Raw genomic sequence first — 12,767 nt, forward strand, 5'->3', positions numbered from 1 at the left:
ATCATAAATATTTTATGAGGAGTCTTTACGGTATATTTACGCCTAATATCAACATATCCATGTGCTCTCTTACCCTACATCTAAGCCCATGCACTAAAATCATATTCCATGATAGACATACAGTTTAAGGAGTAATGGTTCTACACTCGTTAAGGACTAAAGGGTCATTGCTCTTAAATAGACTTTGAGTATAGTCTAACCAACCCTCATAGAATCTCACATACTACCTTTTCTAATATACATGTCAATATGGGTGCTAATGTGTCATGAACATGTGAAATGTTCCATCACCAAACTATCCTCAACTTGTGCTCTCCCATTCTATAGTTTACATTTCCCATCTCTAATCGTCTTTCTTGAGAAAGGCCATTGTGTTACTATACAAGCATGTGGGAGTTACATGGGTGACTATCATGCCACATTAAATAATTGTTTACCATATTTAAGCAAAGCATCTAATGATGTACTTCCTATCAATTGGAGTGATGCTATCATCTGGTCCTCTGTACTTGTCTCTCGCTTATTCGCTATATCAACATATTGTTCACAGGCGTATTTTATTTAGTAACTTACTTTAATCCACAACATATATTCACTGTATATTCTACAAGTGTATATCGCTCACTGACATTTCGATAATACAATTAACCTGTGCAGTACACACTCTCTTTATATCTTGCAAGTGTATATTGCTCACTTCTGTATTTAATGTTTATTCAATCACCACAACCGCATTCACTACATCAAACAAAGGTCACACCATGCATCGGAGAGTAGTCTCGCATTGCATCTGATAGAAGCCACGCGATGGCAACAACCAAGTGGTCACAAGCATCATGCCATGACACCGGTCACGAGCATCATGCAATGGCCACTCCCAACAGTATTCGCGTAGTATTGCGCCTTCGTATCACTCTTGCAATTGTCACGTCTGCATTCGCATCACTCCCGAGTCCTGCATGCATGTCACTGCTACAGTTGTGTCCGGGAGTTGTGTTCGGTGTTGGTTTTTGGAAACCCCAAATTTGTCGAATCCGCGCATGTCCCGGTGGTTTCTCACTTTCTACACTCTGGCGGATGTTGGCATGATTGGACTGTCCGTAATGCTCTCATTTTCTATTCTCGTTCCGGCATGCATAGCGATATCGATTGTTTGCGAGGTCTCCTTGAATGGTCGCTGAGCAGCATTGAGTATGCGGGGATCATCTAGCTCCCTAGCATGCTGCCATCACTGTGTGACATGTAGTAGTCGACATTCAAAAGGCTCGATAATTTAAAGGCATTTCCTTTTCACTGTGGGTTTTTAGAAGCTTTGGATATCCATTTGAAAATGTGAGGACCGATACTTTCCAAAAATCAAAATTTCACCACGGAAACTATGAGCATGGGAGGAATGTCCATCAATCAAGATAGACTGGCTTGATAATATCTTGACACTTAATCAGTCCCCCTTGAGATGCCCCAAACATTTGAATAGGGCAGACTACTTATAACCAACAACAAACCTTGACCCAAAAGGCATGTTGCTTTTTTAGCTTAGCCTTCTCCTCTCACATATCAGGAAAAGGTCATCACCTCCTTAAGGCTGTTGAACTGTATAACAGCTTCCCATTGACTAGAGCCCTCTCGAGCATCCTGTGTCAACAACTCAGACTGAGCAATCAACGCTTGTGCTCACCAAATGCACACTTCATCAAATATCCTTCCATCATTAGCCCATCAGGCCTTATCCTCTAGGGATCATCCCCATCACTGTCTGTATCCTGTATGCATATGAATTCATCCAGTTTCCTCTTTTTGTTGGCTTTCTGCCGCTTCTGACTTGCAGCACTAATGCCAGCACTCTCATCACGTCTTACTTCTGAGCTCTGAGTCAAAGTTGAGCCTTTTGGTGAAACCCAGCTCCCGGCCTTTACTTGGCTATCTGGATCTTTGGTTGTGTAGGTCCTAATTGTCTCCAGAATTTCTTTCCCAAACTGTTCTGCTTTTCTTTTTCCTAACAACTCTTGTATCTGCCAAAAAAAGATGTTCCTCAAGTATTAGACCTTAAAAATGCTAGTCTGAAACAAACGTGTTAAACCGAGGTATTTTCTTGCTTCACAGCAAGCAAATGCAGATTACATGGTGCACGATGAGACTCAGTTTCAACAAAGCAAGCAAAGACACACAATTTTCAGGGTGAATAAACAAATTTGAATGCTTCACAACTGTGCACTGATCACTGCAGCTGCTACGAGCTACCTACATTGGTACAGAAATTCGGCCAAGTTTACATGGCAGGAAATTTGCCCACTTTCCACGTGGCTAAAAGTTGATTCCTGGTGGTGCCTGTCAGATGTGGTCTGGTTTGGATATCATTGGGGCAGACATCTGATTCTCCTAAGATGCATGGAGTCTGGCCATACTGAATGTACTATCATGCATTGGCAACGAAATTCACTCTTACACAACCATGGACAGTTTTGCTTGTAAACTATATCCTGTGTGATCACTACAGCACATGGGTATTGGAAGCTGGGATTATATTGAAGAAGTTCAAAAGGATAATTCTGGGCTGTCTTCGTAACAAAGTTATTGAATTACACAAACAGGGTATTACCAAATCCGAGTGAAACACTCCCCTCATCTGCTGGTGATGCATGCTCCTCTTCTCGGCCCCCAATGTTTCCTTCCATCCTGTTTCAACTGACAGCTCAGTTTCCCACACTGCCTTCAGTAGCAAACACGCAGCAGTTCCTTGTTAAAACTATCCCAAACAATATAACTGGTCCCTCATTTCTACGTAAAAGGACTCCCTTGTAGCCCCCACCATTTCTTTTCTAGCAAAGATGTTTCCTGGAGTCCTGTTCTCCTCCCTGAGTTGAGTTGCAGATCCACAACAGGATATCCAGCTTGAAGGTGACTTGCCTAGGATATCGGATCATCAAGGAAGGTGACTTGCCTAGGATGTAGGATCGTCAAGGAATGTCCACCTTTTTGCCTTCTCAAACACGAAATTCAGGTATGTGCTCTGAAGTGTCAATGGTCCCTTTGGGAAGAACATGCTTCTTAAAACGATAGGAAATCCTCCTACAATGAATCGTGCTTGTCAATGGAGGAAATCAGGTCAAAGATCTCTTGTAATGGTTGCCGTACGCTGACTGGCTTGTCCTAATGGCTCAACTTGGTCCTGGAACCCTTAGACTTTCATAGGAAATCTGTGTGCCAATTCACCACAATTGAAGGGTAGGTTGTAGAATTGGGTCTGAGGGGATAATAGCACTGGGAGAATATTCTCAGCTCTCTTAGTCCATACCTCATGGATGTCTCCAAAACTAAACAGAGGTTCCCTTTTATGAAAGGCATGTCACCAAAGTGCCCATCTTGCAGTATCAACACAAAACAAAACAGGATCAAATAAAAGCCATGTGGAACCAAAACATGAGTTTTGATGATCTTGTATAGATGCTAGACACAAGATGCAATCTCACCATGCTCTAATGGCTGCCAAGCTGATGCTAGATTTCCAGACAGAAATGTTTTGACCCTACGATCCTAGGTTTGGACTTTCCAGACAGAAATGTTTCCACCCTAGGATCCTAGGTTAGGACATTGCAGCCCAAAATGCAAGCATGCACCACTTCAAATGAACGCTAGAATCAAAACACAGTATCAAAATGCAGCATTTGTGGCAATTAATAACTCATACAAGATGACATACACGACTTCACATGAATGCTAGAATCAAAACACAATATCAAAATGCAGCCTTCGTGGCAAGCAATAACTCGTGCAAGATGACATACACCACTCCAGAAGCATAAAATGTAACACATTTAAAAATATTCAAACTTACTTGAGCTATTGAAGAAGGCTTTTGTACACACAACTGTGCAATCTGTTGAGAGGATAGAATCGCATATGGGTAGACTTCATTATATCTTTGTGCCAAGTCCTCACGTAAACTGTCGAGTACCCGTGCCAGACCGGAATCAAGAATATCCTGCAATGCTTTTCCTACATGAATCCTATTTGATTTGTTGGCTTGTACTTCTTGTTTTAATTCGAGTGTAACCTTTCTTTTTCCTGTGACATGAGAACATGATCAGTGTCTTGTTTTGATGTGATGATTATGACTAAGGTGCTATTTAATAGAGTTCCCTATTCAAGTGATTTTTAAGCGAGTGTAAGTCCTGTGAATGGAATTTTGTAATGTTTTTACTTCGTGATGACCATCACTGATGGCCATTTTTCAATGGAATTTCCTCTCTTGGAATAAACAAACTCTAAACTTTCAAATCCAGAAACATTCACTCTTGATCTAGATCAAATATACACAAAATGTCACACTCACTGATTATTTCTATCATGAAGGTTCCAACCCCACTACTTTTTTCATCTGGAGGAGACATGGCTGAACATGCTCAGATGCTGTACATACAAAGAGACATGGCCCACCACCCTCTGCGCCCCCCCAATCCAACGCCCCAGCGCCCCCCACACCCCCGTGCTGTCCCCTGTCTCCTTCACCCTGCAGCTTCAAGCCCCTCCCCCACGCGGCTCTAGTCTGACGACATCATTCCTGGCACCCGGTGCCTCCATCATCGTCAGAAAACAAAAACCACCCCCCCACACCCTCGTTGCTCCCTCCATTTGCAGCAACACTCCCGCCCCCCCCCCTCCAGCAGTTCAACAGTGTGATTGGCATGTTCTTAGTAGGGATGCGCAATGGAAACCTCTGGTCAGACGCTAGTGCATTCTGCAAGTGTCCCCCAGTCAAACACCTTGCGCGTCATCCTCTCTGAGGAACGGCTCTTAGCAGTCCATGCCACAGAACTGGAGCGAAAAGAAACAGCGATCTTCGATCAGTCATAGGACACTCCCCATCCAGGGCCCAGCTTCAAGATTGGCTTCACTCCAAGTGTATCCGCATGCCTCATAGCTCCTCTTCTTCATAGCAGCTTCCACACCGAACAGATGCTTGTTCGGTTAGTCACAGGTTTCCCTATGAGTTTACATCTTGCATCTTGGAATGTGAATAGCCTCTACTATAGTGGAGCACGTGATTCCAGGAAGTTGATTGTTCAACAGGAGCTCCAGCCTGCCCTTGCCAGACGGATTGACATCTTACTTCTACAGGAGCACAAGCTCACTTCCGCCCAAGCCCAATGGGTAGGGAAGGTACTCCCAGGCAATTCACACACTTACTAGGAGCACGCCATCGGTGCCTACGACAGGAGTGGAGGCGTATGCACCTCTATTGGCCCGAGTCTCACTGCCTGTGTATGAGACCACGGGACGATAGTGGCAGAGAGGTTTCTATGGATCAGATTGGATATTGGGGACTCGTACCTTGGAGTCCTCAATGTCTATGCCCCTACTGGGGTTAGGGCATGTAGCAGATTCTGGGTGAAGATCGTAGCAGGACTCCCAGAGGTGGACTCTTGGATTGCTGGAGGAGACTTCAACAACCTAGAGGCCTTAGAGGACTAGCAAGGCAGAGGCGGAAACTAGCAGGGCATGGTTGGGGAGGAGCAAGAGGCATGGGAGGTCTTTCTACTAGCAGTAGGAGCACGTGATGCTTGGAGAGACCCAGCTTTCCACAGAAGGGAGAGGTCACTGGACTTCTCTTGGGGATATAGGCGGCTAGGTAGAGTCCTGGTGGATCGGTTGGGGACAGGTTCTATGTGGGAGAGTGGGGATGCTCTCGCGCAGGCCAGGTAGGGCAGTTGGCGGGCTCCACTTTGTCGGATCACTACCCGGTTCTCTGGACACTTGATCCCCCACCATTTGCCCTAGACACACGATCTTGTCGGATCCCTGACTCGATCTATAGGAGGGAAGAGGTTAAGAGACAGATTGAACAGATTTGGACTAGGGAGTGGGGCAAGAGGGACCGGATCGCAAAGGAGGTTGCAGAGGTCCTAGCCCAGTCGAGCAGTAGCTGCCACGAGGCAGCCCTACAGGCTAGGCAATAGAGCTGGGAGGAGGAGAGAGCACTTTGGCGGGACCTAGCAGCCACGCAGAGATTACTACAGGAGGCACCAGGGGATCTCATCCTCCACGCACAGGAGGTGTGTGTTCTGAGTAGGAACATACGTGGTGTGAAGAGTACCTGTCATGAGCAATGTACTGATGCAAGGATGTACCTGTCGTGAGAAGTACTGTATGCTCTTTCTGCAGTGAATGCAATGGACGTACTGACTCAGGAGTACTGAATGAAACACACAGAAGTGACTGTTGCACTGTCCATGCTGACGCAAATGTGCCCAGAAGCCTGACATGCTATGCCAATTGACGTGAATGCAGACCTGAGTAAATATATTGAGATTGCAGATGCCAAGGCACTGAGATTGCAGATGTACTCAGACTGGTATGACATAAATGTACTCAGAATGACATGAATGCAGACCTGGGTGAATGTAGTGATGCACTGACCTGTGGACTAGGCAATGATGCATTGACTTTGGTCATGTCCTGGAGTATGCAGTAATGCAGTAGCTGGGGCTGCGACTTGTATTCTGCAGTGACTCTAAACAGTGTGAAGGCATTTGGGCGTGTGAATGATTACTAGGCTTGCAAAATTTAGTGAGGGGGTTAGGGAAACCTTGAAAATTTGCAGGAATCACAGATATTGCTCTGATTTGACGATTACAAGGTACAAGCTGAGTGGCTTTGCATACAGTGTGAAAGATGGATAATGCAGACAAATGTAAGCATCAAATTGTGGAAAATATTTGGGAGACGAATCTGATCAAGAACTAACACAAATGTCCATGGACTCGCAGCCCCAACACCCTTCGCATTCAAGGCAGTATCAATGGAAAGCATGTTTTTATCCTCGTGGATAGTGGAAGCACTCACAGTTTTGTCAATAAATCAGTCATTGATCGGTTGAAATGCACCCCTATGGCATTACACTATCCCTTGAAGGTCCAAGTAGCAAATGGAGAAGAAGAAATCAACACACATATATATCCTGCAGTTCCCTTATGCTTAGCTGAAAATTATGTGGCACTGGTTAATCTGATTGCCCTAGATATGGGGCCCATTGACGTTGTCCTAGGCTGTGATTGGCTGAAACAATTGGGGAAGATTGCTATGGACTTCTCTCAGCTTTACATGGAGTTTATGATGCATGGACAGCCTATCCACCTAGAGGGAGTTCAAGATCACGCTGATTTTCAGCTCATTACCGCAAAGCAACTCAAACGGGAGTTTAAGAAATGCTCACAAATCTTTGTTTTGCAATTAAATAAGGATAATTCTGATCAGCCCTTTGCAGTATCTAATGATTCAACCTTGCAGGCCTTACTTGAAGAATACAATGACCTATTTCAGATGCGTACATCCCTTCCCCCCAAGAGACAAGTGGACCACCCATTTGACCTAGAGCCCCATTCCAAGTCAGTAAATAAACCCCCCTATAGACTCTCCAAGTGTAAGCGTGAAGAGGTTGCAAAGCAAATCAAGGAGTTGTTAGAGATGGGTTTCATTGAACCGAGTTCTTCCCCCTATGCATCCCCCGTCCTCTTAGTCAAAAAGAAAGATGGCTCCTTTCGCATATGCATTGACTACAGAGACTTGAACAAAATTACAGTGAAGAACTACTACCCCATCCCACGGATTGATGATTTATTGGATGAGTTGAAAGGGGCATGCTTTTTCACTAAGATTGACTTGCGCTCTGGCTACCATCAAATTCGTATGAGGACAGGAGATGAGGTCAAAACGGCCTTCAAGATTGATTGTGGACTCTATCATTTTCTAGTGATACCTTTTGGGTTGACTAATGCCCCCGCCACCTTTCAAAGCCTCATGAACAAAATCCTAAAGCCCTTTCTGTTCAAGTTTGTGCTTGTTTTCTTTGATGATATCCTCATTTACAGCAAGTCATCCACGGAGCACTTGACACACGTTCGGAGGGTGTTTGACATATTGAGAGAGCATCGACTCTTTGCTAAGGAGAGTAAATGCATATTCATGCACACATCTGTGGAGTACTTGGGACACATTGTGAGTAAAAATGGTATACAGACTGACCCGAAGAAGGTGCAATGTGTTAGAGACTGGCTCACTCCGTCCACCACCACTTCTTTGTGTGGCTTCCTTGGTCTCTCTTCATTCTACAAACGCTTCATTAAGCACTATGCCACCATTGCAGCACCTTTGACTGATCGCTTGAAAAAAGGAGTCATTCTTTTGGGATGTCACTGTGGATCAAAGCTTCAAACAGTTAAAGGATGTGCTTACTTCAGCCCCCATCCTTGTTTTCCCTGACTTCTCTAAGTTGTTTACCATTCATTGTGATGCCAGTGGCCGGGGTATTGGTGCAATATTGTTGCAAGAGCATGGTGTGATTGCATTCGAGAGCTGCAAGCTTGATTTGAAGGAGATGCAAATCAATGTATATGACCAAGAGATGTTGGCCATTCTCCATGCCATCAAGAAATGGCACCACTATTTGTATGCCAGTCGCTTCCAAGTAAAAAGCAACCACCGAGTCCTCCAGTACTCCTTAACTCAGTCTACTTTGACTCCTAAGCAAAGGCGATGGGTGGCAACCTTACAGAACTATGACTTTGATATTTTACACACTCAGGGCAAGGATAATATTGTGCCTGATTCACTCTCTCGAATGTGGCATGCAGAGTATCCTCTATCTCAGAATTGCACAGTGATTGGGTTGAAGAGCTTCAAGAGGCTTACTTGTTAGATGATCACTTCAACCACACATTTCAGAAATTAGAGCATGGAGCCCACCCATCACTCCCCTCTGTTTCTCCTTGTTTTTTAAGGCCAAAACCTTCCGAGTGGGGATGGATTGTAACAAGTGGGATACACACCGACTAGGGTTTACACACCCAATCACACTGACTGTGGTATATAAGGTCTAAGAGCCTCAGATTAGGGCAATCAGTTATTATCAAGATCATACTCTTCACCTTCATCTCTAGCTTCCATAGCTTCCTCCTTCCTTCTCTCCTCTTTTCTCTCTTTCTCTCTCTTCTTCTAGTCTTCTTCTTGCTCTCTTTCTCTCTCCTCAACTCTTCTTTTCTCTCCTCTTAGCTTCTTTCATTACAACTATGCTGGCCATGCTAACTGCAGGAAGTCTACTTCAAGATATGTGTTCACGTTCACGGTTGCAGCAGTCTCTTGATATACAAGTTGCAAAAGTGTATTGCATTGTCTACTACAGAGGCAAAGTATGTGACTGCCACTAAGGCCTGCAAAGAGGCTTTATGGCTTTCACATCTAGTGAGAAAGCTTGGTATTACAGAGGCTCCTATCCTCCACTATGACAATCAGAGTGCTATCATGCTAGCATGGAATCTTGTCTTTCACGCAAAGACAAAGCACATATAGGTGAAGTATCACTTTATCAGGGATGTACTTGACAACAAAAGCATTGAGCTTGTCAAGGTACATACTGATGATAACCCTGCAAACCTTCTCACGAAGGGTCTTCTAGCAAAGCGGTTTACTCATTGCGGCCATATGATGGGGATTGGATAGTATATGTGTATTTCAGCTTTGTACATACATAGACTTAGCTTATTCTTTTCTCTACCTTTAGGCACGTTGTCTTTAGGTGAGAGATTGTTGGGAATAAAGGCTCATTGTGCCTTTCTAGTGTTCGGGTGTGAACGCACCCTTACACTCTTGTACTTTATATATTATCTAAACCTAAAAGTGGTACACCTGTCATTGTATCAAATACTGATTGTATCATGCTCACACTCCTGCTACTCACTCTTTTCCATGCTTCTTTTTGCACTCAATCTGCAGTCTTGTTCCTAGCTCACTCAGTCTTGATCCGAGTAGTGCCATCAATGTGGAGCTAATGGTGGCAAGAAGAGCGTCAATGCTGATGAACTCCATCGATAAGAATGCCAACTAGACCCCCTCCCCCCCTCCATATAAAAATCGGATCAAACAGAAGGCTACCAAAGGGCAATGGAAATAAAGAGGCCTTGAATGAATCACTCCTGAAGACTCCGTTCCAGCATGGGTGAGCCAAGCTTGTGACCCAACTAAGGAATGATAGCAAGGAACAATCAAAGGCGCCATAATTTGCATGGGAAAAATAGGGACCAAGGGCTGAGCAGTAGGGGATGGTGGCTTGATGACAAAGAAAAGAGGTTTCTGCATGAAAGAAAGGCCCAAAGTAGACTAGAAACTTGAAGAAACTCCTCACAATCCTAAGAAGGCCCCTTTGAAACACAATCATAGCCACATCACCGATATCGTCCCCCTCTGAAAGGGATGTGAGATACGAGGGAACCACAAGAGGAGATGGTGGGGGATGGGATAGAATCTCTGGGATAAATCATGCACAATAAAAAATGGGTGTCGCAATAGAATGCTGCCTCGAAGAGCCATGCACGATGGAAGAGGAATGGAGCATAGATAGTCCCCCTCTCCTGCCAACCAGTTACAAAAGTGGCTCTTGGAGAAGAATCCTCAACAAAGACAACTGGCTCGGTGAAGACAACATGGATCCCGAATCTAGGAAGGCCATAAACTAAGAGGAGAGAGAAGCCGAAGTTCGAAACATATAGGGTCAACTGCCCTGGAAGAGACAAATATAGGCAAAGCCAAAATCCAACAAACACGGCTTGTAAAGGGCAATAAACAAGCTATCTGGCCAAGGAAGATGTGCTCGGATGCAGAACACAACCTACCTTACAAAATGCAGACTCGAGAGGGCAAACCGCCCAACACTAGTAGAGGCTATCTGGATCCAAAACACAAGGGCTTAAGCATCTATGGATAGTGGCCAACTCAATTTATCATGCAGAGCCCCAAAATGCAGCTCTACACATGGGTGTGGGCTCCAGATGGTAGCAGGGGGATGAGAGAATGAGGAGGGATGGCTGATTATGAAGGATCAATGATGAATAATGAAAATGGGCGGGCAAGAAGCCTATATATAGGCAAACTGGGGCCACAATTGGTAATAAAGTGGCCAGGCCAAAAATATGGGCGCATAGGATAACCAATAGTGCCCAAAAAGAAATGCACTAATGTGCCATCCATCTAAAGTGCCTAAAACACATAAAATGACAGAAAGCGACAATGTTGGAGCTCCTAATGTCATTGTTTGACTGAGATTGAGACTCAAAGGCACGAGATGACCACACAAGACACACCTAACTGCTACCAAGAAGAAGCTGAGGATGCCAATGAGGCAGAAGAGTTGGGCAATGCTGGACAAAAGGCAGCTGCTACATGGCTGACGTAGGGAACAAAGATGGCAGGTTGCAAGCTGAGTAGCGAGTTAGATGGAATGCTACCCTATAGCAATAGGGCAGCAAAGAAACAATTGGATGGCGAGAGGTGAGCAGGGCGGTAGAGGGTGGTGGTAAGGTGCAAAATAGGCAATTGGAGAGGAAAATCAAAGTCATGCTTTTTGGACACGTAGACTATTGGGTAGAGGGGGAAGGAAGAGAGTGTGGCATTGTATGGGCGGGAGTAGATAGGAAGATGGACAAGGGAGTGGCTAGTACAACAGGTTCGAGAGTAGCTAGGGAATTACGTGCAAGCCAGTAATGTTAGGTCATTGGATATTCAACATTTGTTTCTTTTAAGAGTTACTTTTTTTCTTTTATCCCATGTAAATTGTGAGGACAGCAATCATTCATAAGGTGGAAGTGTTACATCCTTGGATAGGTGCTATTACAGGGACGTGAAATTTTAAGATACTTTAACCTTGTTGATAACATTTGATTAAGTTACTAATTAAATGTGCAAGGTTGTTTAGCACATGTGATGCACATGGCAGTTATTTCATGGTAACAGGCCAAGGACCCCGAGGATGCAGTGGGTGCCAAAGGCAAACATTGTAATCAATTATGTCTGACAGGTACTAAGTGGTATCTGGGGTCAGATTTGGTCCTAGACCAATTTATAGGTCACTAATGTCATTGGTGACATTAAAGACTAGGTATTAAATAATTAATGCTAGTCTAAAGATCAATAATTACTTGGAGATACTTGGAAGACAAATTGGCCTAACCAATTTAATTATTAGCTAGTGAAATTAAAATTTTTAGCACTAGAATAATTATTAAATTACTTTTCAAATTAATATTTTGAATATTAATGTGATAAGTTGGATAATGCTAGATAATGGGGATAGAAGGCTGCCACTTAGCAAAACTTGCCCATGCAAGTGGAAAAAACGTTTTTAGGGGCTAGTGGAAGTCTATTCCATTCATTGTGAGAAAAAAGGCTATTAGAGAGCAAGAAGAGGCTACTAATGCAGTTTGCCGCCACCAAGGATGGAGCGCGTGACAACAGCCCAAGGTTCTTTTGGTGCAGGTGACAATATATAGGAGGGGATAGCAGTCTTTCTTGTGATCCTAAGCTGTAGGTAACAACTTCCATGACTATTTGAGCAGGGCAACGACAGTTTTTCAGCATTTCTCGTGATGAAACTTTGAAATTTCTCTCTCTACATCCCCCAATCATCCCTCAAGTTATCTTAGTATTTTCCAACAATTTGAGCCATCAAAGGAAGAGATTTCAATCAATCTCTGCTGTAAACCCTAATTTACCGCAAAGTTAGGGTTTTGATACCTGCCTCCAGATGGTGCTCAGAATTGAGAACCTAGGACTTGAATTCTAGCAATTGAAATTGAGAAATTTTAGGGAGATTCAAGAGGCCAACCAGCCAATATCAGATTTAGGGCTGAATTTGTCTTTCAAGGAGCAAGGTGAAGGCCAATCCCCAAGTACATCAAGGGACAAATTGGTTTGGAGGCTTGCTAGTCAGTTTTGACAGC

At 44.1% G+C, this 12,767-nt stretch overlaps 1 protein-coding gene across 4 annotated transcripts in view; it reads right to left on the reverse strand.

Moving 5' to 3' along the window:
* Positions 1-572: 572 nt before the first annotated feature.
* Positions 573-12,767, reverse strand: part of LOC148026178 (ATP-dependent DNA helicase Q-like 2) — a 133,729-nt gene continuing 121,534 nt past the window's right edge. Inside the window, exons 19-21 of one of the 4 annotated variants that reach the window (XR_015693196.1) lie at positions 3,836-4,065; positions 2,600-3,362; positions 1,879-2,012 (exon numbers count right to left, since the gene is read on the reverse strand). Coding sequence is in view for 3 of the 4 variants with exons in the window: in XM_087693463.1 (XP_087549589.1) it covers positions 1,734-2,012; positions 3,836-4,065 (509 nt within the window). In the remaining variant the exon portion in view is untranslated. Of the gene's footprint in view, positions 2,013-2,599; positions 3,363-3,835; positions 4,066-12,767 lie in introns of all 4 variants that reach the window. The other 3 variants (XM_087693463.1, XM_087693461.1, XM_087693462.1) reach the window with 3 other exon arrangements.

This window comes from Lygodium microphyllum, chromosome 14 (genome assembly GCF_053477565.2).
Source record: "Lygodium microphyllum isolate KBCC chromosome 14, Lygodium_microphyllum_v1.1.10, whole genome shotgun sequence".
In the NCBI taxonomy this organism is placed as follows: domain Eukaryota; kingdom Viridiplantae; phylum Streptophyta; class Polypodiopsida; order Schizaeales; family Lygodiaceae; genus Lygodium; species Lygodium microphyllum.